The sequence below is a fragment of the Tinamus guttatus genome, unplaced genomic scaffold (assembly GCF_059628265.1).
Source record: "Tinamus guttatus ecotype Peru unplaced genomic scaffold, ASM5962826v1 Tinamus_guttatus_pri_ptg000509l, whole genome shotgun sequence".
NCBI classification, from domain to species: domain Eukaryota; kingdom Metazoa; phylum Chordata; class Aves; order Tinamiformes; family Tinamidae; genus Tinamus; species Tinamus guttatus.
In genome coordinates, this window is record NW_028289043.1 from 2,357,282 (window position 1) to 2,382,419 (window position 25,138).

Genomic DNA, 25,138 nt, shown 5'->3' on the forward strand with positions numbered 1-25,138 from the left:
CCATAATCTTCTGGGATCGAAGTCTTATTTGTGTTATTCTCCCCTAAATTGGTAAATTATTTCATCAGCTTTATCGGTTCAGCTCAAGCCTTACAATAGCTTATATATGAAACAAAATATACTTATAAAAATAATATTTTATACTTTTAAAAAAATAAAGCATGCAGCTTTTGTACCAAGTTAAAAAACTGTACACATTTACTTTTCCATTCTGTAAATTTCACATACATGAATGTTTTGTTATGACAAGAATAAAGTTATTTTTCCTTAACCAGAAGATGCTGTTCCTTAACTATTGTCCATCATTCGTTTCTTTCACTTGGCATTAACTGGCTGTTTAATTTCATCAGAAGTTTTACAACGAGACCTGCCTGTGTAAAGGTAAACAAGTAAATTCTATCAGCATTTCACAAAATAAGACAGATAAAATCAATTTAAGAATATGCTAAATGCCAGTAGAAAGCAAATAAATTCAAAAGATATCTCATTTTAGAGATAAGGAAAATGAAAACTGTACCTAGGTTTTTATCATATATCATAAAGTAAGTTTACAAATATTCAACCACTTCCCCTCCTACAACCATTTTAATATGGAATAATCAGTTAAACAACTTCTGCCCAAAACAGATAATTGTAATCTCATCACAAAGCACTTTGCCATGACTTAACATATAACCACTAGTAGGCTGGAGGTAGAACAAGCATTCCTATCTGGCATTCACAAAGCACCATCAAGCAAAGTTACTGATAGCAAATGCTAAGGAAGTTGCTTTATAAAACATATCCTCAGTTTCCCAAACTCATCTAGTTTTAATTGCAAAGTTACCAACTCTGTAACTTCGTGTTTCTTGTCATATTTGGAAATATCCTTAGAGTCTGATGATAGTTCATGTATAATTATTCAACAAACAATTTTCTTTCCCCTCCGCCCCCCTTCCTGATATAAATGTGTTTCATGTGTTATGCACCCTAGAGGCTTCACAAGCTAGGAAAACAACCAAACATTCCGAAATATTAATTTTTAAAAATCTCATTTTAAAAACATATTTCTGGGGACTTGGCTTGGGCTTATTTTAAACTCTACAAGGGTGGTCAATCACAAGAATGAAGAGTCTCAGGAAATTTGGCAAGCTATATTTTAATCCATGCTTACCTGCTTGGTATGCACAATAAAGCTCATTTTGTTTTCCAGACTGTGGATTTGAAAACATGTATCTCCATCTCCCAATTGCCACATAAAGCAACCATACTTCAGACTGAGGAGTAAGGCCTACAACGAAATGTAGAAAACTATCACTCAGAAAATACTCTCTACACTGAAACTGAATTTTCCTCTGTTCACTTAAACAGGATTTTAACTTAGAACAGTTGTAGCTTATGAAGTAGGTGAGTGATAAAGGCTATTATTAATACCTTACAAAGATCTTAAAATCTTGAAAATCTTTATAATCAAGTTTAACCAAACACTCTTGACGCAAAATGACAATTAGCACAGAGAATTAAAGGGAACAGGATGAAACTTAACAGCTATTATCGGCAGTTCACTTAAGCTGAAGCTGACCTTAGTCTCCATGTTGAGAAGGTGCAGCCCTTTTACATTTACTCCTACATAAACCTTGATGACCTTGTGGCTACTTGAACTGGCTTTGGTGAATATCTGTCCTGTGAAAAAGGCTGCTCCGTAAGTAGGAATCTCCCAGCAATTCTGCAAAAACATGCGCTGAAGATGATGCATCTCTTTACTTACACCTTCACTGGTGCTGAGATTCTAGAAATAAAGGAACAGTGGCAATAAACAAAGATTCCCAAACAACTGTTTTTATTTGAAAAGATGCAATGTTTAATGGAAGCTAGTACTCCCAAAGTGCTTTCCCAACAACTGCCCCCTCAAAAATCACCTCTAAAGTAAAACCTAGATCCAAAGAAAGGCTCAGATGCTGAAGAAGATTTGAATGCAGATGTCTGTAGTAGCTTCAAAAATCCCAACCACAGGCACCTAACCTCTGCCAATCTGCACATTTTAGCCACTATCAGCAAGATCTCATGTTTATCAGGGATAAATTGGTAAGCACCCATCTGACACAAAATCCATCAGAACCCATAAAACTAACAGTTCTTCCTTCAGATAGGTCTAATCCAGTCTAACTAGAAGTTGAGGCCATGATTGCGGGTATGGAGGATGGTTGTCTACGTTCTACATAGCTATTTTAAGAAAATGTAAAACACATCAATCTCTTTGGAATGAAGAACAGCTCCTTTCCCCTTCCCTGCCCTCCAGCTCCTCCCTCCCATAACAGCGTCTAGAAGACTAAGGAGCTGTATCCATTCTTGCATACACTCTCCTGAAGGGAAAGGTAAGAAGTCTTCTAGGCTTTCTGCTAGACTCTAGTCAAGGGAGTCTGTATGAGTGCTAATTGGTCCCTAATGTACAAGCTGAACTGGGAAAAAGGACTTTGTGGATCTGTCACAAGTAGATTTCACAAAAATATACTCTGACTTATATTTTACATGTATCTGAACTAGCAATGGCCCCACTGCAGTTAAATGAATAGAAGACACAATTGTATTTACTTCTAGCAAACAGATCAGCTGCAACTATACAAGAAAAACATCATTCCAACAACCCAACTTGAAAATTCAACGCACATTTCTAGTTTCATATACCACTATTTTCATACATTAACTGATAATAAAACAGTCAAAAATTTCAGGTATGAATTTCTAGAATTTGACTATTTACCTCACCTTGTATTCATGAAGTATCCTGTTTGTCCAATGAGGAGCTTTACTTTTCAGCTTAGTGATTGGTACTATAGATTTAAGATTTTCTTCACTGAGGGAAAAAAAGCAGAAAAAACACCCCACAATAGTTTTATTTCAGTAAACCTTAAGGACAAAATCTGCCAGCTTGCATCTTCAAGCTACACATCTGGAGCTAAGATGCCAGCTCCTGTTCTGTCCTGGCTTCTCTTGCAGAAAGCTTCTCAGCTGGTGAGACAAGGCTTCCTAAGACATGGTACAACCCTCTAATGCAGATCCTCTATAGACAGTTTTGTGTTACCACTTGCAGATGTGACAGGGAAAGGAGATGCTGGCTGCATGGTCATCACCTGACTATTCAGTGCTCACCAGACCAATTCATTGATTTCCAGTTTGGGAGCCAAAATTAGATACAGGGGGTCATTTAGACCCAAATAGCCAATACTCAAAAGCCAGGGACACGGCTCATTGGCACCCTTCTCTTCACTGCACCATTCAGTTACACAAAATACTGACTGTGCACTACCAAAGACTTAATCTAACATGAAAGTTAGGTCACATGATATGGAAATCAGGCAATTTATACAAAGTGCCCTTTTTTTTCCCCCCAAACACTGAAGGAAGTCCTTCCTGTTTATTTATGCACAATTAATATAGTCTCAAATACCTTCCTAGCTTTCAGAAATTTTTAATCCTTTTTATTTATATCTGTCAATAACAGCACATACTGTCTCCTTTGCATAAGAACAACATATGCACATCTTCAAGGATATTATCATACAAACAAAAGCCAGGGTATATTTAAAAATTATCAGCATATAAAACTGCAGATGTCTGTAGTAGCTTCAAAAATCCCAACCACAGGTACCTAACCTCTGCAAATCTCCACTTTTTCAGTCATCTGTCTGAAGGGGAACAAAACAGGTATGTATTTCTAAACGTCTCCAGCTGAAGATGCATTGGTTGCTTACCCCAGTGCCCACAGGCTTCTCCCATCTGGCCCAAACTATTTTTTCCCCACTAGCCCTACCTAAACAGGGGAAAGGAAAGCCAAGGAACACATCAGAGCTTATACTAAACCCAGCTGGGTTTAACTGACCACCGCTGCTGGTGAGGCAGATTTACCAAGAAGACAAGATGGGAGATGGGCCAAGGGCTGAACCTACTGAACAGCCCACCCAAAAGTTCTCCAGTCAGTGAGCTCATTCATCCGGCTTGTTCTGTGCTCCCAAAGCCTCTGTACTTACCAGAAGGCAAAGAAAGCAGGGCACAGGTGAAATCCGTACAGGTAGCCCTTTCAGGGGCTGCCCACGCTTACAGCAGAGTAATCACGGTGCATAAATGCACCATGATTAAGTGATGGATTTGGCCCGAAGAATAGGACCAAAAAAAAAAAAAAAAAGCCAATACATCCCAACATCCCAAAATAACACAACTGCTGTTACATGAATGAGTTGGGATGGAGAAAGTGGCAGCAGGAGCGAAGGTGCACTCCGAAATGAAATAAAATCCCGGTAAGTATGTGGAGATACTGCTGAAAATATGTGCATGGGAGAAAAAATACACCCAAGAACAGCTCAGCTGCTGTTGCTCAGGCAAGTGGAGAGAAGGGCAGAGAAAAACACCATCTGGCAGGGCACTACTGGTGCTGTTTCTGAGCAGTTTAGTGTAACAATCCACATGGGAGTGTCAGAAAAGATGCTGCATCTCTCAACAGTGCTCTCAGAGAGGGAAGAAATCCAACCCCAGAAGCTGGTCTAGCTGGACACAGTAAGAGGTTTCTTCTCCATCGCCCTAAGTGAGTTGTTCTGTCAAGTGTCAGTCCCATTAAAAGCCCATTACTCATTTTGATGTTTCTCCATCTTGGTATAGATTTGTCCATATTCACCCCCCACATCTAGATTCTGTGAATACTTACGGGGTTTATGGGACGCTCTGGACCAGAACAGTGATGGAGAAGAATAGTTGTTGAAGTATACCCGAAGTTTATTTGAGATTAGGTCCTGTCTAAAATTTCCTTCATAAAGAAAAAGACTAACTTTAAATACATACTTACTTTAGAAAGCCCTGTTTATGTTTCTTGCTCTCATAATTTCCATAGACTATTTGCAACAACAGACTTGCCAGTGTGATCAGCTTGGCATCAGGTGATGTATAGAAACCTTTCAGCAAATTATACCTGGCTTCATCAAACAGGATAAGAATGGCCAGTGGATCCTCAATCTATTGAAAAAAAAATAAATAGCATGATTTCCTTGTAAATAGAAAGTGAACTTAATACTTACACTAGAGTGTAACTGAATACTTAATACATTTCTCATTGATTCAAAGATGGAAGACAAAAGGCGATCTCCCTGAAATGTGTATTTTAGCAATGCCTAGTAATAGAAAAAATATAATACAGAAATATTTTCAATGACTTAATTATAGACTTTACTTATATAACATGCTTTTAAATTGCAGGTGACTAGCACACCATGCCCAGTTAGAAGTTCCTGAGAAATATATCAAATTCAGTGTGTCAGACTTATAAACATCTCACTCTATTCCACTCTATAAATATCGGTCAACAAAACGCATCAGAATTTTTTTTTAAAAATCTATTTCCTTAGTGCTATACACTGCGTTTTTTCCTCAGACAACCATTTTGAATATAAGTTTGAATAGTCCCATTGAAACTGATCAGCTAAATATCTGAAAAACCGTGATAGGAGAAAAGGAAATAGGGCAGGTTTGAGACAGGTAAAGATGGGGACACAAAGCCCACTGAAGAACTAAACAGCAGAGAAGCGGGGAGATTAGAGTATATGTTTATATGTGAATGGTAGAGACAGGAAAAGAACCTGCACACCCAAAGTATTACAGAGAAAGGTCACTAAGCACAGTGAGTGCTGATGGTACAAGTGCTCTGCCGCCTCTGATCGTAATTTTGAAGTGCAGACCTTTTTCTCAATTTCCAATGGAAGTCTCACATCTCTCCTCAGGAAAAGCTGTGAAGTTTCCCTTTGAGGATCCAAGTTTGTCAGTTCAGTGAATATTTCGGGCCAGTCTCGAATATGCTGCAAAGGCTTGTGATATGGCTTTAGTTGGAGGCCTGGAAAGTAACAATTTTGTTTATAAATAAACACACAGAATAAACCAGGACATACATGGGTGACTGAATCAGAACATTTGAAGCAGAGGATTCATTAAAGCAACATTTCCTCCCTATGTTTTCTAAACTGCTATCTAGAAATGTTTTTTAAAATACGGATTTATTGACAAAACTCACAGCCAATTCAATAAATGCACTAATGATGAATCTTTATTATTGTCAACTTCTCAAGAGTAAAATTATATTTTAAAAATTAATGGAATACTAAACAGATCTTAAAGCTAGAAGTTAAAGGCCTCTGGAAAGCCAGCCATCCAAATACCATACTAAATAAAATCACAATAATAAAAATGTTAGAGTGTTGTGTCAATTATTCTGGGAGAAATACAAAGTCTAAAAGTGAGATTTTGACTGGAAAGTACAGACACATCTTATCTTATAAAGGCATTTGCCACTACCTGGATGTACACACCATACACTTTTCATAACGGACATGCCTTTTTTTTATCTGTAAAGCATCATGGCTCCTAACAGGCTACAATCATGCAATTTTTCAAGTCCTTCTGTCAAATCAAAATTCTGCTAATAGCTAGTCCATATCCACAGGTATGCTCATTCACCTATCCTGCCTCTCCTTGTTAGTGCAGCTCTTCCTTTGTTTTTTGCTTTCTACCTCCTCATTACTGCATTTATCTCATTATCACTACTCTGACTTTCACCTTGGGATACTTTATAGTCTATTCACCTCACTTATCCATCCTACATTCAAATATAGGGAAACATCATCCTTCTGATGTACAAGAAAACTATGGTCTGTATGTAACAAAGTACTAGGCATTCCTTATATAATGAAAGCATATAATTAATTTTACATAGTAAATCAGAAGTCTTGCTACCTCCTGACTCTTGGAGTGAGTAGGAGAGCCCTCCAACAGGAATGTTTTTATGCACTACCTCTTGCTCTATGCCAGCTGTGCTAGGCTGTGTCTGCCATGGAGATCCAGGGTGCTGGTTCAAATTTGCTCAACTACCTTCCAGCAACTGCGACCCAACAGAAGCAACAGCTCCAGCCAGCCTTGTTGGGGCTTGTTCTGCTGGGTCTTTGTGCATCCACCTATATCCTCCTAACCCGGGCACAGAGTGCACCTAGCCTCCCTCTGCTCTGCCCAGAGCACTGGGTGGGCTGAGCACTGAGGTGGCAGGGACACCAAGTACGGGGATAACGGCAGAGGCCTCCTGGCGTGGCCAAGTTTTGGCTGGAATCTCCTTTTGGAGTGGGAGTAGCCCCAGCCAGAAACAGAAAAGTTACTGCAGCTCTAGCTGAACAACCAGCAATTCTAATATTATCTAATGCCACAGCATATAATCTGATAAACAACCAAGCACAAGCTACTAGTGATACAACTGCACCAACATGTGCTGCTCTCAATGTGATGCTGAACGAGGAGGCTGCAGCCTCCTGAACTTCACCGTGGACCTCTGCTGCGCACCCAGCCCAAGCACCTCCCTACCACGCCACTCGCAACCCAGGCGGATGCAGCAGGTGGAAAAGAAGTCCACCAAAATTGCAGACTCAGTTGGGAGCAACTGGCTGGTAGAACCATGCAACCAATTTGCACTCTCCATGACAAAGTGTCTTAGCAGCTTATGGCAAATCTTAGTAACTATGGTTACTGTAATCTGCATTATACATATAATCATGAAATATATGCAACATACTGTAACTAAAGCTGTTTACCTTTACAACCCAAATCTAACTATATTGATGTCCCTCATACTGTGGTCTAAGTGCAAAATTCCCTCACCTAACTGCACCTTGTTCTAAATCTTGGAGGCAACCACTCCAGGAATTCCAGTTGAACTGTGACTGTGGATTGTGGGGTAGTGCCCATTCGCCTCCTTCTCACCCCTCTCTGTCTAAGAGCCGTGGACTGCGGGATCGAATGGCTTGAGCAAGGGGAAGAGAAATTTGGGTCTCAGTCCTCATGTAAAAGGCACAGGAAATTAAATAAACAGAGATGAGAGAGACTCTGGCAGGTACAAAACATATTATCAGTCTAGACATTAGTTAACTCTTCTCTTTGAGAAGAATATAATTTAGTTCTGCTGAAAAAAGAAGAACTAAAGCCTATGGCTCCTGGATGTTTTACTGATGTGCAGACGACAAACTGGCTAAAACATTACAAAGATGATTTAAAAAAAAAAAAAACAGCCACTTACAAGTATGAAATCATAAAAATGAGCTCTAATTCCAGTGGTAAGCTCTCTCAAGTTTACTCTGCACACTGTTTGAGTAATACTATTTCCCCAAAAGAAGTATGAACAATTACACACTTTAACCACAAGTTGATATTTTGGAAAGGATTACTCAAAACTACTCAAATCCCACATCCTACTACATCCAAATATAGACTTCAATATGACTTGATTGTTGCTAAAAATGCTAAGAATTCAAGAACTCCAACTAAACTTCAGCTGCCTCTCCATGTTCTTCTATACACTGTCTTCTGGTTACTTTCAAACACAAAACTGCAGGAGCTCTGCAGATTTCAGGAGTAGAGAATCCTAAAAGATGGCTTCTGAAAACTGATACAGAGCGGGCAATACAGAACGGCTAGAAAACTAGCCCTTCAGTTTCCCTTCTTTCTGACAATATAATTCCCCCTTCCTCTCCCTCTGCCAAAAGGAAAAAAAAAAAAAGTGGAAAACTGGAAGACTGGGTGTAAGAGTCTTCCTTGTTACTTACTGAGGTTCTCAGAACAGATCCAGATGGTAAAGTACTGCTGAGTTTCTTGAGACAAACGCATCCCCTCCATTATCTGCTGTACAGTTGTATTGTTTCCATGTTTCAACTCAACAGAGCGGTATGACCCATCCATACGATAGATTCGTGCCTTTTCATACTGCATAAAAAATATTAAATAAGCCACTTCTTAAAATCTTATCTTTCCATTAGTGCTTATGAAGAGGCAAGCAATTTCATCGTAATTCAGCAACGACCACACCGTTGAGAAAAAAAACACTGCACAACTCCTGCAAATTTACTGTTTATCCAAATGGCTTGTTTCATGTCCTATGCAAGTTCTTATACTGTACTTCCTAACATACAAACAAAGAAAAATCCTAATGATATTTTAGGGCTTCCCTTCTGTTGAACTCAAAGCAAGCAGCTATCTAAAAGTTCTGAGGAATTTGGGCTCTGCATATCCTGAAACCTCCTTCTCACCATTCCTGGCAGGATATGGTGTTATTCCCTTCATTTAGTCTATCTTTAAATCTAATGTTCCTATCCTTAAATCTAATAATCTAATATTAGATTATTTCTTAATCTAACATTTCTATCAACCAATCAGTAATTCGATCCCAATACAGGAATACAATCTCACTAAGAACTTTTAGCACTTCTATAAAACTACTAATCATAAATTATTTTCCCCTTCAAAATTCTTTCAAAGAATTTTTGCTTAAAGAATAATTATCAAAGAATAACTTTCAAAGAATTATTGCTTAAACAACAAGTTGCAAAAAAACTTATTTCTCCTCCTCAAGTCTGGTTAGTTCTTAAAACCCAAGAGATCAGTAATAGAAACTTCTGCAAAAAAAAAAGAAGATGAATGCCTTGGAAAATAACCAAGTGAAAATGAGGTTAAAATTAGTCAATTTAACTGCAGCAATCACTGTAATTCCCGTTGCAATAGTTTCTTTCATTAAACTTTTAATTTTACTGTATTAAATCAACAGCAACAGATTACAACATAATATCACTTTCTGTTCTGGGAAATCTACTTAAAAGGCATGCGTTAGTCTTTCAGAGTAATTAGACAATTGCCATTTGATCAACTGTATCACAAGAACAAGTGTAAGGGTGGTCAACTCCCCCTTTATTTTGGAAGATTCATTCATATAGAATAACTTGAAGATTCTTTAAAACACCTTAAAAAATAATTGGTAGATGAATTACTGTCATCTAACTACGGAGTTAGAAGTTCCATCCGAATTCAAAGAAAAGGAACAAGTGCTTTTTTATTCATCTATCTTAAATATACTTCAGGATGAAAGTATGATGGCATCATAAAATTTGTTTACTAGCCTGCTAAATCTCCACTGACTGCAAAGGAAGCCTTAGGCTGACTAACTGATAAAAGTCTAATTTTGTAGAAGCCTACATTTAGTCAGCTCAACACTCATATGTCACACATAAGATGGTAAGACATAAAGAAACCTAATGGCTGAATGAGGAGTACCAGATAAAATGAGCAGCTGATGTGATGCTCCCACAGATAAATGAAAACATCATGTTTGAAGCCTTACATCAATAGAAACATTTAAAGAGAGAAAAATGTTAGCTTTGTCAATACTGAATAAGTGACATTACATATAAAATACTGAAAAAAATAAGCATGCATAACTGCATATTTCTGATAACAACTATAAATGGGCCTAACTTTCTCTCAGTGTTTGTGTGTAAGTTATAATATAAACTTTAAACTACTTAGAAAATGAAACCATACAGGTTTATTCATGGCTTCCTTCAGCAGTTTTGCAGTTTCTTCCCATTCATTTTGTTTGTTTTCTTCACAGACATTCAGTGGAGATCTTCCTTGTTGATCAGTAATGTGCTAGAAACAAACAGAAACACCAATAATACATTGTTTTCACTGGAGATAAGTAAATGCTAACTTTTTTGAGATAATTAAAAATCATTAATTTTAGGGTTCAATGATTTAATTGATAATGCAATGGGAAAAAAATACTGAAAGTTACTGAAAAGCATTTAAACAGGTTTTGGCAACAGGATCACCATGTTTTTGCATTGTGATCTGCGGACACAGCATTTTCCCTGCACCAACCAGCATCTGTTGCTAAAACTTTTATGCACTGATACAAACTGAACTCACTCTGTCGATTTCTGGGTGATTCAGTAGAATTTGCACTATTTCGGCATGGCCGCCTCCAGCAGCAAAATGAAGGGGAGAGCTCAGCTGCCCGTTCAGAAGGTTGGGATTGCACTTTCCTTTCTCCAGCAGCATTCGAGTGGCTTCAACTTTTCCATACCTGCACATAGATGAAAAGCAGAACAGATAGCAAACGTAAAATAAACCGTTTTTCAGATACTCTCAAAGATATTCCCAAAAATGAAAACATATATTACTGTAATTGGATTGTATCTTATGTTTCAGTAGTTGATTCTTTTTTCTGCATTTACATCTGGATTAAGATAACATTTGTCACCATCCAAAAAAAATATATGACTTAAATCTTGTGTATGCCTTTTATGCACTTTCTGAAACATGCACACAAAACAAGTTTCATCCTTTTATAATCATGTTTGATTTTCAGGTTCTTCATGTAATCAGCTATTATTACAAATAAACGACTGCCTTGCTTAAAGACAAAACAAAAATATTTTTACAATAGATGAGTAATACTCTGAAGCATTCACAGAATTACAGAATCATAAATGTTAGGTGAAAAGAAATCTCTGGAGGTCAAACAGTCAGTCTTCCTGCTCAAAATATGACTATCACAAACACTTGCTCAATGGAGCTCAGCTATTGCCATGTTGTCATCAGGCTGCTCATAAACTTTAACCAACAACCAAGCAAGAGTTACCACCCTAGTCTATACCCAGGAGTTCCAAAATAGATGCTCCAGAGGACAGAGAAGAGGCAGGAGGTTAAGTATTTAATAATCAGGTCACCATATTTGGTTTCCTCAGAAACCATTCAGGTAGATCTCAGCGACCTAAAATGATCTCAAAATGTAAAGCAATGCATCTCTGAACAGTTAACACTAACATATATTACAGTAACGCTGTAAAAGTCTATAGTTTCTCAGTCTCTCATTTCCGAGTCTGTATGATAACTTACATAGATTCTTAGTGCTAAAAACTCATGATAGCAGAAGGCATTTAGCAAAAATAGACTCAGGTGGCTCACCAGCACGCATAATGAATGGGCGCCCAATGGTCACTATCCAACTGGTTAACAGAAAACTTTTTATCCAGAAGCTGGCTCAGTAAATCAGAATCACCTTCACAAGCACTGCGATGAAGGGGGAAATCATCTACCCACTGGTGCTCCCTGTGATTGAAAACAGGAAACAGGAGGAAAACACAGTTCAGAAATATTTCAATAAGATTTTTTTTAAATGACACAAGACTAACCATAGAGCTATATAAAGAATAAAGATGAAGCTCAAGCCATTAAGATGCATCAATATTCATACAACTTGTATTTCAGTTGCAAGAAGGCATAGCTCTTCCTTATGCCAAGAAATGCTTCCTTGATTTTACTTTGTAATTTAAATCTTGTACCTCAGTACCAAAGTACCGAAGTAATAGGAATCTCATTCTGACCAAGTCCACCAAGTATTACTCTAATTTGCCAAATAATTTATTAATGAGAAAGAAATGTAACACAGTACTTGTCCTCGGTGACACTGCTCATGCTACGTTGCCACTTTTCTCTTTTGGGAATCTGAATTTTTGAATAGTCCGGGGCTCCAAGGCCAAAGTAGGGATTTATTACCACTTTGTCAACCTGCAGAGACACAGTTTAAAACTGAAAAGAAAAATCTTGATGACACTTGACTAAACAATCCCCCATCAAAGCCATGTATTCTCTTGGAACCAAAGTTATGAGCATAGCTTTCTACAGCTGAAGTAACTGGTGCTCAAATGTGTGAATTTGAAAATCTAATTTGGCAAAAAGTACACAATAAATACACCCGATTATATTAAACATAAAGCACACTCACATCAAATACAGGAATGAAATGTAAAGTAAAAATATATGCAAGTTTCACAAATATTAAAAGAAAATATAGTACTTACCCTGTTAGTATACTGAAGGTCAGAGCCAAACAAAGGATTGTAGATACACACATCTGCCTTCTCCAATGCCAACATTTTACTCTTTATTTCTAGGGCAGTATAACCCATGTGTAATGAGCTCTCTGTCTGACCAGGTTCTATAGCATAGGCAGGGTTTATTACATTTGTTTTAATTCTCTCAAGAGGAGATGGTCTGAATAAAGCTGGGATGGAGTGAGACTGGGTATGGCGTTCATCCAACCACCTGCAGAAGAGAATGGACAAGTAATTCATTATCAAGCAAAAAAGGACTATTTTTGTCATGTCTGCCCACTATTTCATTTGATTAAGGGTTGTATGTATGACAAAAAAATATGGCCTTATGTCTGCAAAATTACTGGGCTATGAACTCATCTAAAAAATTCTTAAGTTTTAATTACCATGTGTGCAGCTGTTGTTAGAGCACTAAATTAATTCCCAAACATGAAACTTTGCAAACACAACACAGTTATGCAAATGGCATTTTATACTATTTATGTATATATCATCTACTCAGATACATTTCCTGCAGATGCAAATTCTCAAAGAAAAGGAAATAATACGTTGAGGTAATAGCCACATGAGTTAATGCCAAAACACACCAACAAATTACATTAACACATTCTTTTTCAGTTTATGGTAGTACTACTCTCAACATACAAACTTAGAAACTTAAAGGAGGATACAGCAGTGCAGACTTAAATCTTTCAACTCATCTGTTTTGTTACTTAGGGAGAAGTGAGGAAAGAGAAAAAGGGAGGCCGTTTGATAGTTTCACAGATGCCAAATCAGGTAGGAATCACAGGCAAGCTGGAGGTAGAAATCATCATCACTGTCTACTTGCTGTGTTCTTCTCCTGCCACATATAAAACAGGACTCAAGGAAGAATATTCATGTTTATTTTTGGGTAACTATGCTTTTATTTAACAGCAGAATAAATTTAGCAATTACATTGAACAGGATGCATGTTAACCAAGGGCCTAAAGCTTCGTCTATATTTAGGTTTCTGTAAATAGCTTCTCATCAACATGTACTTCAGAATACAAATATATATATATATATATACACTTAGCGATTTACAATGGAAAGATAAAGAAAGAAAAAGTAGGTCGTTTCAAATTTGAAATAGTGAAAAAAGTTCTGCCTAACTTCAGTACTGTGTGGCAGAATAAGATGCACATAAATACAGAACTTCCCTGTTCCTGGAGATGGAGGGCTGCTAAAGCACAGTTCAACAGCCTTACTCCTGCAAAGAAGGCAATAATAGCACTTTACTATGATTGCCTTCTTAATCAGAAGGCTGCTGTAAAACTACTTGCTACATCAACATATGTCCTTGTTTATCTTCTATTTTAACATGGGTATTTTTACAAATGGCTGTTCTTACTTATCCAAGGCAATTAGCATCCTTGCAGTAAGCGTAGCAAAATGGGTGCTGGACTCACTGCAGACCCTCATGATGTCTTGTAAGCAGTAGAACACGGGGCATTCAGGGCTGTACGTGTATTTTGTATTATCTGAAAAGGAAAGAGACTCTGAAGACACACCAACAGAAAGAAGCTTACTTTCCCATCTGGATCTTCTAAGTTACACATTCCCAGCTAAATGAGGTTGTTTTTTTTTTTAACGCTACAGAAGATTTTTTTTTCCAAATTACCTAAAGTCCTTACGTAAAAAACTCACTATAACTCAACAGAGTACCTTTACAAAGCCTAAAGTGTTCAGTTATTATTCTACAAGTGTGATCAGATTTATATGAAAAATAATTATAAATGTAGACTGGTGAAAAACAAAACAAAGCAAGCCTTTTTTTTTTTTTTTTTTTTGGAATTTACTGTTGTTGGTAACTCCAATCCTCCAATCATGTTTGTTTATTTGACAGTTTCTATCCTTAAGCCTTATCCCAAAGAACAAATGAAGAATTTCCCCAAAAGTACAGACATTTGTTTCAAAATTTTTGTAATACTCTACTGACAAGCAAGTTATTTTGCCTTTTAAAGACCTTATTCACCCTTCTGTACACAAAAACATTCATTGGCCTAACAAAGCATTCTTCTCTGCATAAACAACGCAGAACTGAATTGATTGGATGCCTTATTTACATTGGCATTTAGTATTTTTTTTCAAAATAATGCAAACATTTTGGAATATAATCATCAAATGAACAAATGAGGCTTAAACCAAAAGTGTGCCATAGCTATAGAAACAAATGCAATACATCGGATAAGTTTTTCCATAATTTAAATAACTTTTTAGAGGTTTTAAGGTTGTGAGAGAAGGATTTCCACCAAAATCTAACTTTTAAATGCTTAGATACAGAAAAAGCCATATCACATATTCATGAAAATTCACAAGAAATTATTGACTGAACTTCTGCTAAAGCCCATACTCTTTCAAAAACGATGTTTGGTGTTACCTTTGACAACAGCTGGAACAATGTAGAGAGATGCCTCCTGGCCTGCCTTCTCTCCATCAAGAGGGAACTTCTTCATCAACACTACTCGCTTTCCTAGGACAATATTAAAAAGCAAAAAATAAATGAATAAATCTTGGACAACTTAAAAATTAGCAGGATTATCCCTCCAGATTTCTAGGAAACAAACCGTGATTACCATAAATCTAAGCAAGCTAAAAAATCTAAGTGACAGTGACTTATGAAAGAACATAAACATATATGCACTCATTAACCTGAAAAATAACAAGACTGCAATCCCTTTCTTCATAGTACTTTTCTATGGCCTTTATTATTTGTCATTACAAATGATTCCTCTCCAAAACCACCTGTGTTTAAGCAAGATTCTTTCTGAACTGGTAGGTCACAAGTACATGTTATATTCCATGGTAGGGCAAGTTCTTTATTCAAACGGAGGTATATGATCATGCATTCCATGATATCCTCCCTTCCACATTTACAAAATTTAGCATTCTGCTTGCTTTTCTGATGTCAACTGCATCTTTTTTTAGCATAGACCACACTGAACTGTGCATAGCCATGAGTCGATTTGAAACTCTCATACTCAATGAGCGAGACTGTTTTTATTTCTGCTATGCAGTACCTAACATGTATTAATGCTATTATGTTATTTCACATTTCCTACTCAATTAGCTTTGGTAAGTCCATCCAGCACCAGTTATCCCCACCTGCAAAATTTTATCTTTAGTGCTTTAATCAGTCTAGGTTATACCAAGCTGGAAGTGAAATGAACAGGCTAAAACAATTTCATCAGCACCAGCGTGAGGCTGTTTGCAAGATCACCTATGTCACAATAACACCAAGAGCATGTACACATCAAATTACACCTATACCTGGTACAGTTAGGCCAAGAGTAGTGTAGATACTGTCTAGTTAACAATGCAGTCAGAAATAATCTATGGACTAGTCAGGGTTTGGCTGAAATTCAGGTTAAAAAAGCCACTTTCTTCTGATTTATTGAAAGTTTAGTTATAAATCTCAGTATGACGTGACAAAGTAATACAGACCACTGAAGTTTAACTTAGTAAAAATCTTTTAGTAAACATTTTACAGAGTTGAAGTTAAAGAGAAACAAAGGTAGATCAAAGGTATTAGCTATATGATTGTTTTAGGCCTTTTTGATTAGATCCCCAAAACTAAACACTTTGCTAAATACTTTTTTTAAAAAAAAACTGAATACTTTGCTTTTAAACAACTTCTCTATGCCCATTTCAGTTTTAAAATATCTTATAGCAATATCAGCAATAGGTTGGATTAAATTTTTTACCTTTGATACCCTGATTGGCTGGTGAAATTGGTTTGGTGGCTTCTAAAACATAATCCAAGATGCTCTGGGCTATCTCAGTGCCTCCCTGCAGTTTAGTTTCCAACAAAACCTTCTTTCTTTTTTTCTTTTGGCCTTCAATGGGAACTTCGAGCAACAATATCTTTCGAACAATAAAGCAAGCAAAGCAGTGTTTAAGCACAACTGAAACAAATACAGAACACTTTTTGTTGTTGTTTTTTATTGTACCACTGAAAAATGCAAGGCTGCATCCTTGTACTGACCCCCCCACACAGGGCAAAAGGCCCTGGAAAGGTCTGACTCGCAAGATATGTCCATGAAGCACGTACAGAGTCACATTAAAAAAAATAAAAGAAAGTGTTGCATGTTCCTTATATACTGAAGTGTTTAAGCTTGTGGACTTTAGAGAACTAAGGAATATAATTAAAAAAATAATTCCTTCAAGTTCATGTAGCATAACAAAATAGCTAAGTATCCTGAGGCCCTGGTATTTGCTTGAACACTTCCTGGTGTTTGATATTTTTCATTTCACAACCATATTCAGTCTCTTCTCTATTTAAGATGTCTTATGATCTTACTAAGAAAGTCTAGAGCCTAAATAACCAACCAACAAGAAATTCTTACTGAAATTAATGGTAGCTGGTCATATGAATACTTCTGAAGCCTGGGCTTTAGTATGTTTCTTAAGAATGAGTAAGTCTCTGGTTTCCTACTAACATAGATAGTTCTCTATCTAACAGGAGTGCAAAGAACAACAACAACAACAAAGATTTATAAAACTGTGAAGTTTTCCAGTACTGTAACAACGGGGCAATGCATAGGAAGTATATATATATGATGCACATACATTGTTTCAACTATCATACTGCAATATCTGCTTTTCTGCAGTATTTCTATATATATTATTTTTAACATCATAGATATTATTTTAAAATTTTTAATAGAGAAAAATGTTTTACCTCATAGGATTTAGCTCGATATTCCCGAGAATTCAGACTAGCAGTATTTTTTGGACGAATCACAGCAACATATGCATCTCCAATGTTTTCTGGGTTTCCCATCTTGCCTTCTTTTTAGTTCTATCACTAGAAGCAATGAACAAGAAAGAAAAGTTCAATTTAAAAAAAAAAAAGAACACCCTAAACTCCAGGATACAGTAATTATATCCACTGATGTTTTGCTTTATTCGTTTATATTTCTTCAACTGGAAAAATATCAATGACTGTGTAATTCCACTTCATTTTCAAAAAAAAACCCTCAAACAAACAAAAACGAACAAACAAATAGACAAACAAAAGGATGGGGTAAATCCTCCACTGGAGAGATTTAACATGAATGATCTTTTCTTTAAACTACTTTTACAAAAAAAAAAAGCTTTTTTTTTTGAATTTTCAAATATCCTTCTATTTTGCCTTGCAAGCCAGGCAAAAGGCCCCCTCAAAAAAATAAGACTCAAAATAAGTCTCAAAAAATATGAAGTTGAAAAAAAGAACTTGAAAAAGGGCCAAGCTGCATAACTTATAAAACATACTATAAAGTACTACATTTCCATCAATTCCACAGGAATCCAAGGTGATTTCCCCCCCCCCCCTTTTTTTTTTACCCCCATGGGAAGCAGAACACAAATTTGCCTACGGCTTAGCTAGCAGAACTGAAGAAAATAATCCATAATATGGATTTTCATCTTAATTCTTTTTTATCAGGGCTGTAAACTGGGGGGTTACTTCGCCCCACAACACAGCATCCAGAAGGAACATGTCCTCAGTTCTGCCAAAAAGCTGTCAGAGGAGCATTCAGATTTAAGGCTACACTTTGCTTTAACTAAAAGTGGCAATTCCTGACGCCGAACGCCTTTACCAAGGGGGTGCGGGAGGGAAGGCCCCGTGGCGGTAGCTGAAGCACTCCGGGCGCTGGCTCCGGGGCAGAGGATGGCCCAGGCTCCGGCAGCCCGCGGTGCTCCTGCTCCTGCCCCGCCGCAGAAGCCCTTCCCCGGCACGCGGCCAGCGAGGACGCGTTACTCACAGACCCACCGAACCTCCCCTGCCCGGGGGAAGCGGAGCCTCCGGGCCGGCGTATCCCAGCGCTCCTGGCGGGATCAGGGCGGCCGGGAGCAGCAGCCGGGAAGGGCAGCAGGCGCCGTCACCTCGGCGGAGACAGCGGCATCGGCGGCCGGGCTCAAGGCTCGCGCGGCGGCGGGACTGCAAGGGAAACACGCGGAGAGCGGCTCCCACCACGGCAGCACCCGGCCGCACGCAGGTACCTCACACCGCTCGCGAAGGCCCTCGGCGCGGGCAGCAGGATCGCAGGGGAAGGGACACGGAGCTCCCGCCCGCGCTGGTGGAGGGGCTGGGCCCGCAGGGCGAGAAGGGGTGTCCGAGGGCAGCCCCGGCAGCGCCCCCGCCCCGCCACGGCCCCGGCCCCGCTCGCGCCGCTACCTCCGCCTTACCGGGCGCCACCGGCAGCCGCCGCCGCATCCTCCCGCCCGCCCGCCCGCCGCGCCGCTCCGCCCCGCGCCCGCCCCCGGCGGATCCGCTTCCCGTCGGGGCGCCGCGAGCCTCCGCGGCCGATGAGTTTCCGGGTCGGCGGCCTGAGCGCCCGCCGCTGCTGCCGCTGCTGCCGGCTGTTGGCCGCGGGAGCGCGAGCGCCGGGGCCGCGGCGGCGCCGGGAGCCGCCGCCGAGCAAAGGGGCGGCGGGCGCCGAGCCCCGCGCGGCAGCGGAGCGGATGGCGGCGCCGGGGCGCGGCGCGGCGGGCAGAGCCCCCGCGAGAAGCCGGTAGGTGCGCGGGGCGCCCGGGGGGCCGGAGGAGGGAGCGGGGGCGCCCGGCGCTGCCCGCGGGCGGGCGGCGGCCGCAGGAGCCGCGTGGCAGCGCGGGGCTCCCCGCCGCCCCTGGGACCGGGGGACGCGTGTGGCGGGAGGGACCGGGGAGGGCGCAGAGGGGTCCCCGCGAAGGCGGCTCCAGGGCCCTCCGTCCGTGCAGCGCCGGCTGCGGGTTATTTAATCATTTATTTGTGTACGAGTGCGTTTCTGGTCCAGAACAACGTTGTAAACACGTTTGGCAAGGAGGAAGAGCGGTTTTGAGAAAATTGCTAATTCTGTAGCCAGTAAGGTGAAAACAGGGAGAGCGTCCACCCGCCTTCCTGGCGCGTGCGGCGTTCCTGCCGTCCTGCCGTGGATGCGGCTGCCCCGGCTCCGCGATGGGGTCCGCTCCTGGGGAAAACGCTGCTCTCCGCGTTCGCCAAACGCCCGGAAAGCAACAGGGTCGTGTGGCTGCCGCAGTTCGGGTGTCCGCGCAGAGGCGCAGGGTAACATTGACTGCGGGGTCTTTGGGGGGCTACGGAGAGAGGACATAGCTGCCCTCATGGAGGAAAGACCAAATTGCAGAGGAGGCTTCTAGAAGACTTTTACTCCAAGACTGTCTGTGATCCTAAAGCGATTTCCTCTTTAATAAATTTTATTTATTCTTTACTTCTGATTTTTTTTAATAAGCTAGATAATGGTGATGGTGGTTTTTGTGTGTGTGTCAGCAGACTGTTACAAATGAAGATAAATTTTAAAAAAAACCCTACCACAACTATAAATAATGTCAGTGTCTGAAAAACAAAGATTAAGCAAGACCGAAGTGCAATTACACAGTCCTGCTAATTTCTACCTGTGGGTGCCTTCCCTATCTAGCTAGGAGTCAGTACCTGCGTATGTGGTTAGGCTGCTTGAAAGAACGCCCAGGTGCCCTAGACATATATATTTATTGTGTGTAAGTGTACCTACCTTTGCGTTGCATTTGTGTCAGGAGCACCTGCTCTTGGAATTTAAAGGAAAACAACCGATTAGATCTATCAAAAAAAGAATGCCCACTGCGGACATGGACTTTCCTCCCATAGAACAACTTTTAGAAGTGCTTTTAGGAAATGTCCTGATGTCTTTGTTCAGCGTGAGGACTTGCTAACGCCGTGCCTGATTTGATCTGCCCTGCGCAGTTTCTCACTCAGCGGTCCGTGACACCTCTCTTGTGATTGATTAGCATTAAATTGCTTTTTGTTTCTCTCGGTAATGGAGCATTGTGCATTATTCTTTTGACTGGTCATGCCAGCAGATTTTTTTTCTTGAGCTTTGATGTTTAAGTTTCTCATAGTTACCTTTAAACTGTCTGTTTAATTAACTTTGAGGTCTTAGAGGTACTCTTTGCAGCTGCCACTGCTGAAATTTTGTCACCTTTGCTAAGGTGACTCATGCAGCCAGTAAAGCACAACATTGGAAAACAGGACATTACAAAGGTGTGTGCTGAGGCAGTTGTGTTTCCCAATCACAGCACCGTTTTTGCACAGAGATAACGAAGCAGAGAGATTGATTTTGCTCGAAGAGCATCCCTGTGGAAACCCAGCAGTGTTGCAAAGTGCAGGAGAGAGGTGCTGTGCATCAAGCACCAGCATCGTCAGACAGGGCTCTTAACTCTTTCTCTCCCCCCTCCCTAAAATATGGGGTATTTTTGAAATCACAGATACCTGCAAATTTCAAAGGTGAGGAATCTTTTATGCAAGGTCACAGCACGTAAAAAGTTTAAGCCCAAGAAGTGTACAAGATAGTAAAACTGCTAATTTCACTCAGTAGTGCTGAATGCCTTCAAGACACAAAGTGGAGCTAACAGAAATAATCTTTGTTTTCCATTTTTGCAGAGAAATAAGAGTCTGTCTTCCCTAGTACAACTAACGTGTGTGTACTGCATGCCAGCCTGCTGTAATTAATATATTTTTGTATGTGCGTACACATGTATCTGAACATGCACTCAAAGTGCTGTAGACAAATGAGATTTTCCTCTTATTTTCTCTTATTTCTGAGTTTTTGCAAAGTATTTTGAATTTTCTTCACCTTCTGTGCTCTGTCAACAGTGCAGTCCTATTCTCTCTTTGTGGTTTTTTTTATTATTTTCTATTTTGTTTTTCCCTTATTTTTTGCCTTACATACATGAAACTACACCATAAAAAGTGTGTGGGAGGAGAAGCAACCGGGGTTTCCTACTGCTGGTGTCCAGAGGTGGGAACACTTGTAATCTCTTTGATCCTCTTCCAGCATCCCTGTTTTTATTTATTACAATTAAGATTCCAAGCTTGCACGCATGTCATAAACAAACAAACAAAAAAATCGAATATCCATTTAACTCTATCATAAACTCTCCTGTTTTCTAGACAGGAGCATCACTATATAATTTTTTTTCTTGGGGAAGACTAGCACTTGTTGGAACCTAAGCGTAATTGGTCACACTGCTATTGCCCCTGAAATTTCTGTGTATATGTTTTTTCTTAAAGCTTTTGGCTCGATTTGTATTTCGAAGTTTGCAGGCCAGTTTCTTTGGGTGTGGAGGGACACCTGCAGTAAGGACACGGCTCCCGGCCGCGCGCGGACGGCTGCACCGGAGCAGCAGGAGCTCCGTGCCCAGGGCCCGGGATCTGTCCCGGCTGGAGCAGCCTTGGGGAGCAGCTGCGTGACAGCAGCGTAGGCGCCGCTCTCAGCTTTTCTTGTTCCATCCCGCGCTGACAAGGAAGACAGGCTTTAGTTACTGGTAGTATTATATTACACTTTGCGGGGTGAGGGGTTTAGGGAATAATATTTGGCGTTGAAGGTGCCCAGGCGCTTTGTTTCAAAGAGAAATACCCTGAGTCGTTTTTCCATAGGTATGTGACCTGCACCTAGGATTTAATGTTTGCACCCAGCCTGCATGGTTAAGAGACTGATCAAATAGCAATTACTGTAGTTTAAATACTATATCATGATAAATGATATAAATTATCATGATTATCAATTAGATGTGAAATACCTCTTATGTGTAGGCTCCTGTAGCGGAGGAAACTTTCAATTCTCTTGGGGATTTTTCCTTCCTAGAAGAGTTTTCCAGTGGTTCGTTCTCCTTGAAGAGTTTCTGCGATGGAGTCCACCCCACTAGTTTTCTTTTTGGAAGCAGAAACTTCGTTGTTGGCTACTCTTTGCTGCATTTGGGTTTTGCTTCTCTCCACACATGTGTGCACACACACACAGAGAAGTATTCAGTTTTGGCCTACACCTTCACTGTGAAAAGAGCACTCCAGGAAGATGCAAATAAATAAACCCAAAAGACCTTTGGAATTACTGAAGTTGCCAAATTCCACTGAATAAGGACTGTCATGTGGTAGCCATATGGTACGTATTCATTTTAAAGGATTATTTTTAAACTGCTGTGAACCCCTTGGTCCTTGCCTTGTAATAAAGGATGCAGGCAAAAATATCATGTAGACATTTCCAAGGCTCTGTGGTGTTTTGAGGAGCTCCTTAAATTTCCTGGAATGCTCGGAACTATTCCGCTTACATTCGCAGCTGACGGCTAAAGTACAGAGGCGTGACACGATCTCATTTTAGCCCTCTGAAAGAAAGCGTGCCTTTCGTTACAGGAAAAGATAACCCACGGTTGGTGCAATGGCCATCGCTATGAATGTATGCAGTACAATTTGTGTTAGAAATCTTGACTCTTAGTCACTAGACAAAAGGCTTTGCGAACCGAAAGCACCTGAAGTGAGATGTCTCTGCCTCAGAGAGAGGGGAGAGCCCATGGTTGCCACTTACTCTTTCTGGAAAGCAGAGGAGGTGATCGCCTCTTGAGTCTCCCGTGTATGACTTTAAGAAACGTTTGTGATCATGGTCCATCTTTCTGAAGTTCTTTATTTTATCAGGAGCCTGTTTTAGAGGCAGGAAGATAGTAAGTACCTCTTGCAGAATATATCCATTGTTTATTTTCCAAGTCAGGATTAACTAAAATTGCTAAAACACCTTTCACGGAGGCAGCTATTTTCTTCTTGATGTCATATCCTTGAAAATCATACTTCTAAGTCTGCCTTTGTTTATGGCGGGTTACAAAAACATAGTTTATATAAGCAAACCTTGCATCTATCCTTGAGCCGGGATGACAGCTACTACTAAGGAAGTTCACGTTGCTTCTCTTCTCCACGGTGACACTGCTGCATCTTGGAGCAGCTGCTCTACGCTGGCCTTGTGTTGGCGTTCCCCTCTGTGCTTATTTAGTGATTTGTCTTCAAGTCTTTGGTTTTACTTTTTCCTGCTATTTTTCTGCCTCCCATCATTTCCCTTTTTTTTTTTTTTTTTTTTTGGTTGTTGTTGTATTGTGCTTTAATGTTGTCTTCTCCTTTTGAAGCAGAGTTTGTTTCTTTTGGGGATGAGACGAGTCGTTTGTGGTATGGATGGCAGTTTTGGTTTGCTCTTGTAGAATTTTGTTTTTTTGGACAGTCCTGGTTGTCGTTAGCATTGCTGATGAGGATGCAGTGATGAAAGGATTATGTGTGAAGATTTTAAAACAATTTAATTCTTAGTTATTGAAAGCAGTTAAAATCCTGACTTTTGAAAAGTGCACTGTAGCAGCGGGTGTTTGTTTGTTTTTTATATCTGAAGGATGCCTTGAAAAAATATGGCTTGGGTCCTCCAAAGCTGTTCCTGGGGAAATAAACTTAATGTTAAATATAAAATATTAACTATTCGCTTACTAATGGCAGACGTTGAGGTGATTTTTACATATGGTGTATTAAATTGCAAATAAATGTAAACATAAGTTCGAAACGGAGTCTTTGTCCCAAGTAATGACGAGGCATGATTGTTCCTCTTAGAACTTAGCTTATCAGGAATTTGATTTTTCTAGCTTATAAATATAATTCTGCTTTAAAAACAGACCCTGCTCATCCTTACAGCAGGTACATGAAATGAGTGTGGGGATGTCATGCCCTGTTTGCATGCAGCTGTTTTTGGTCTCGATTTTAAATTACTGGAAATGAAATAACTTACTGGAGAAAATTATATTCACTATATTTATTAGTGTGTGAGCTGTGTCTACTATCTTACAATCTACTTAAGGATGCCTCTCAATAATCTTTATCGAGTGCTTGTTGGGATAGCAACCCCGAGAATTTTTTTTAATGGACTTTTAATAGGAAGACAGAGTTTAAAATGGTGTGTAAATAAAAAGGGAATATACACATGATTTTTATGTGCATATGTGTGTAATTTTATATATATATATATATATATATATATACATACATATATAAATCAGGACTTGCATAGTAACTTGAAATCTTACATGTGTGAAAAAGCAGTTGTATATTTATAGAATACACAAATGAAAACATCGATAATAGTAAATACTGAAACATGTCCTGTTATGAATCAGCCTTTGGAGAAATTGCTGAAAAAATGAACAAAACATCATTTTTTATATATGCTTCTCTGTATCTTTGCACTACCATTACATTAAATACAGGTTCTGATTTTTATGTGATTTTTCAAAAGAATTATCATGAACTAAGAATGGGATTTTTTAAGGCTGTTGTGATTTATTAGCGAGCTCTTTTCTATACTGATGATTTTATTGTTAGTGTATTGTACTGCTGTGATATGCTGTTTCCTTTTCTTTGTGTTTTTATTGGCTAGTTATATGTAAAATATTCATAATAAAGATGATAGATGTAAGGCTATATGCACAGCAGGACTAATTTTATGCAGTAACAACCTGTAAATGCTGTTGCAATAGAATTTCCCTGTGGAATGCTCTTTTTCTTGCCTGTGTAGGTTATTTATAGAGTTGTTACTTTGGGGGGATTTTTTTTTTTTTTAATCTAAGTGGCTCTGCAGTTTGTCTCTAAG

The 25,138-nt window shown here is 39.5% G+C and overlaps 1 protein-coding gene across 1 annotated transcript; it reads right to left on the reverse strand.

The window, feature by feature from the left end:
- Positions 1-66: 66 nt before the first annotated feature.
- KRIT1 (KRIT1 ankyrin repeat containing) lies at positions 67-18,938 on the reverse strand. Its single transcript, XM_088533547.1, has 17 exons — positions 18,912-18,938; positions 17,425-17,550; positions 16,448-16,607; positions 15,124-15,216; positions 14,095-14,224; positions 12,690-12,933; positions 12,281-12,396; positions 11,794-11,937; positions 10,753-10,909; positions 10,366-10,473; positions 8,601-8,757; positions 5,703-5,854; positions 4,817-4,983; positions 2,746-2,833; positions 1,562-1,768; positions 1,154-1,270; positions 67-371 (listed from the first exon to the last, which is right to left on the reverse strand). The coding sequence occupies exons 2-17, from the start codon at positions 17,524-17,526 to the stop codon at positions 303-305; spliced, it is 2,211 nt and encodes a 736-aa protein (XP_088389673.1). The 5' UTR covers positions 17,527-17,550; positions 18,912-18,938; the 3' UTR covers positions 67-302.
- Between the last annotated feature and the right edge of the window lie 6,200 nt (positions 18,939-25,138).

Coding starts and splice junctions, on each gene's coding strand:
- KRIT1 (XM_088533547.1), bottom strand. CDS start 17,526: ATGGGAAACCCAGAAAACATTGGAGATGCATATGTTGCTGTGATTCGT. Junction 10,910..11,793: donor CCCATTCATTATGCGTGCTG/GTGAGCCACCTG, acceptor ATCTATGTGCAG/GTATGGAAAAGTTGAAGCCA. Junction 4,984..5,702: donor CATTGGAAATTGAGAAAAAG/GTCTGCACTTCA, acceptor TTTTTTCAATAG/ATTGAGGATCCACTGGCCAT.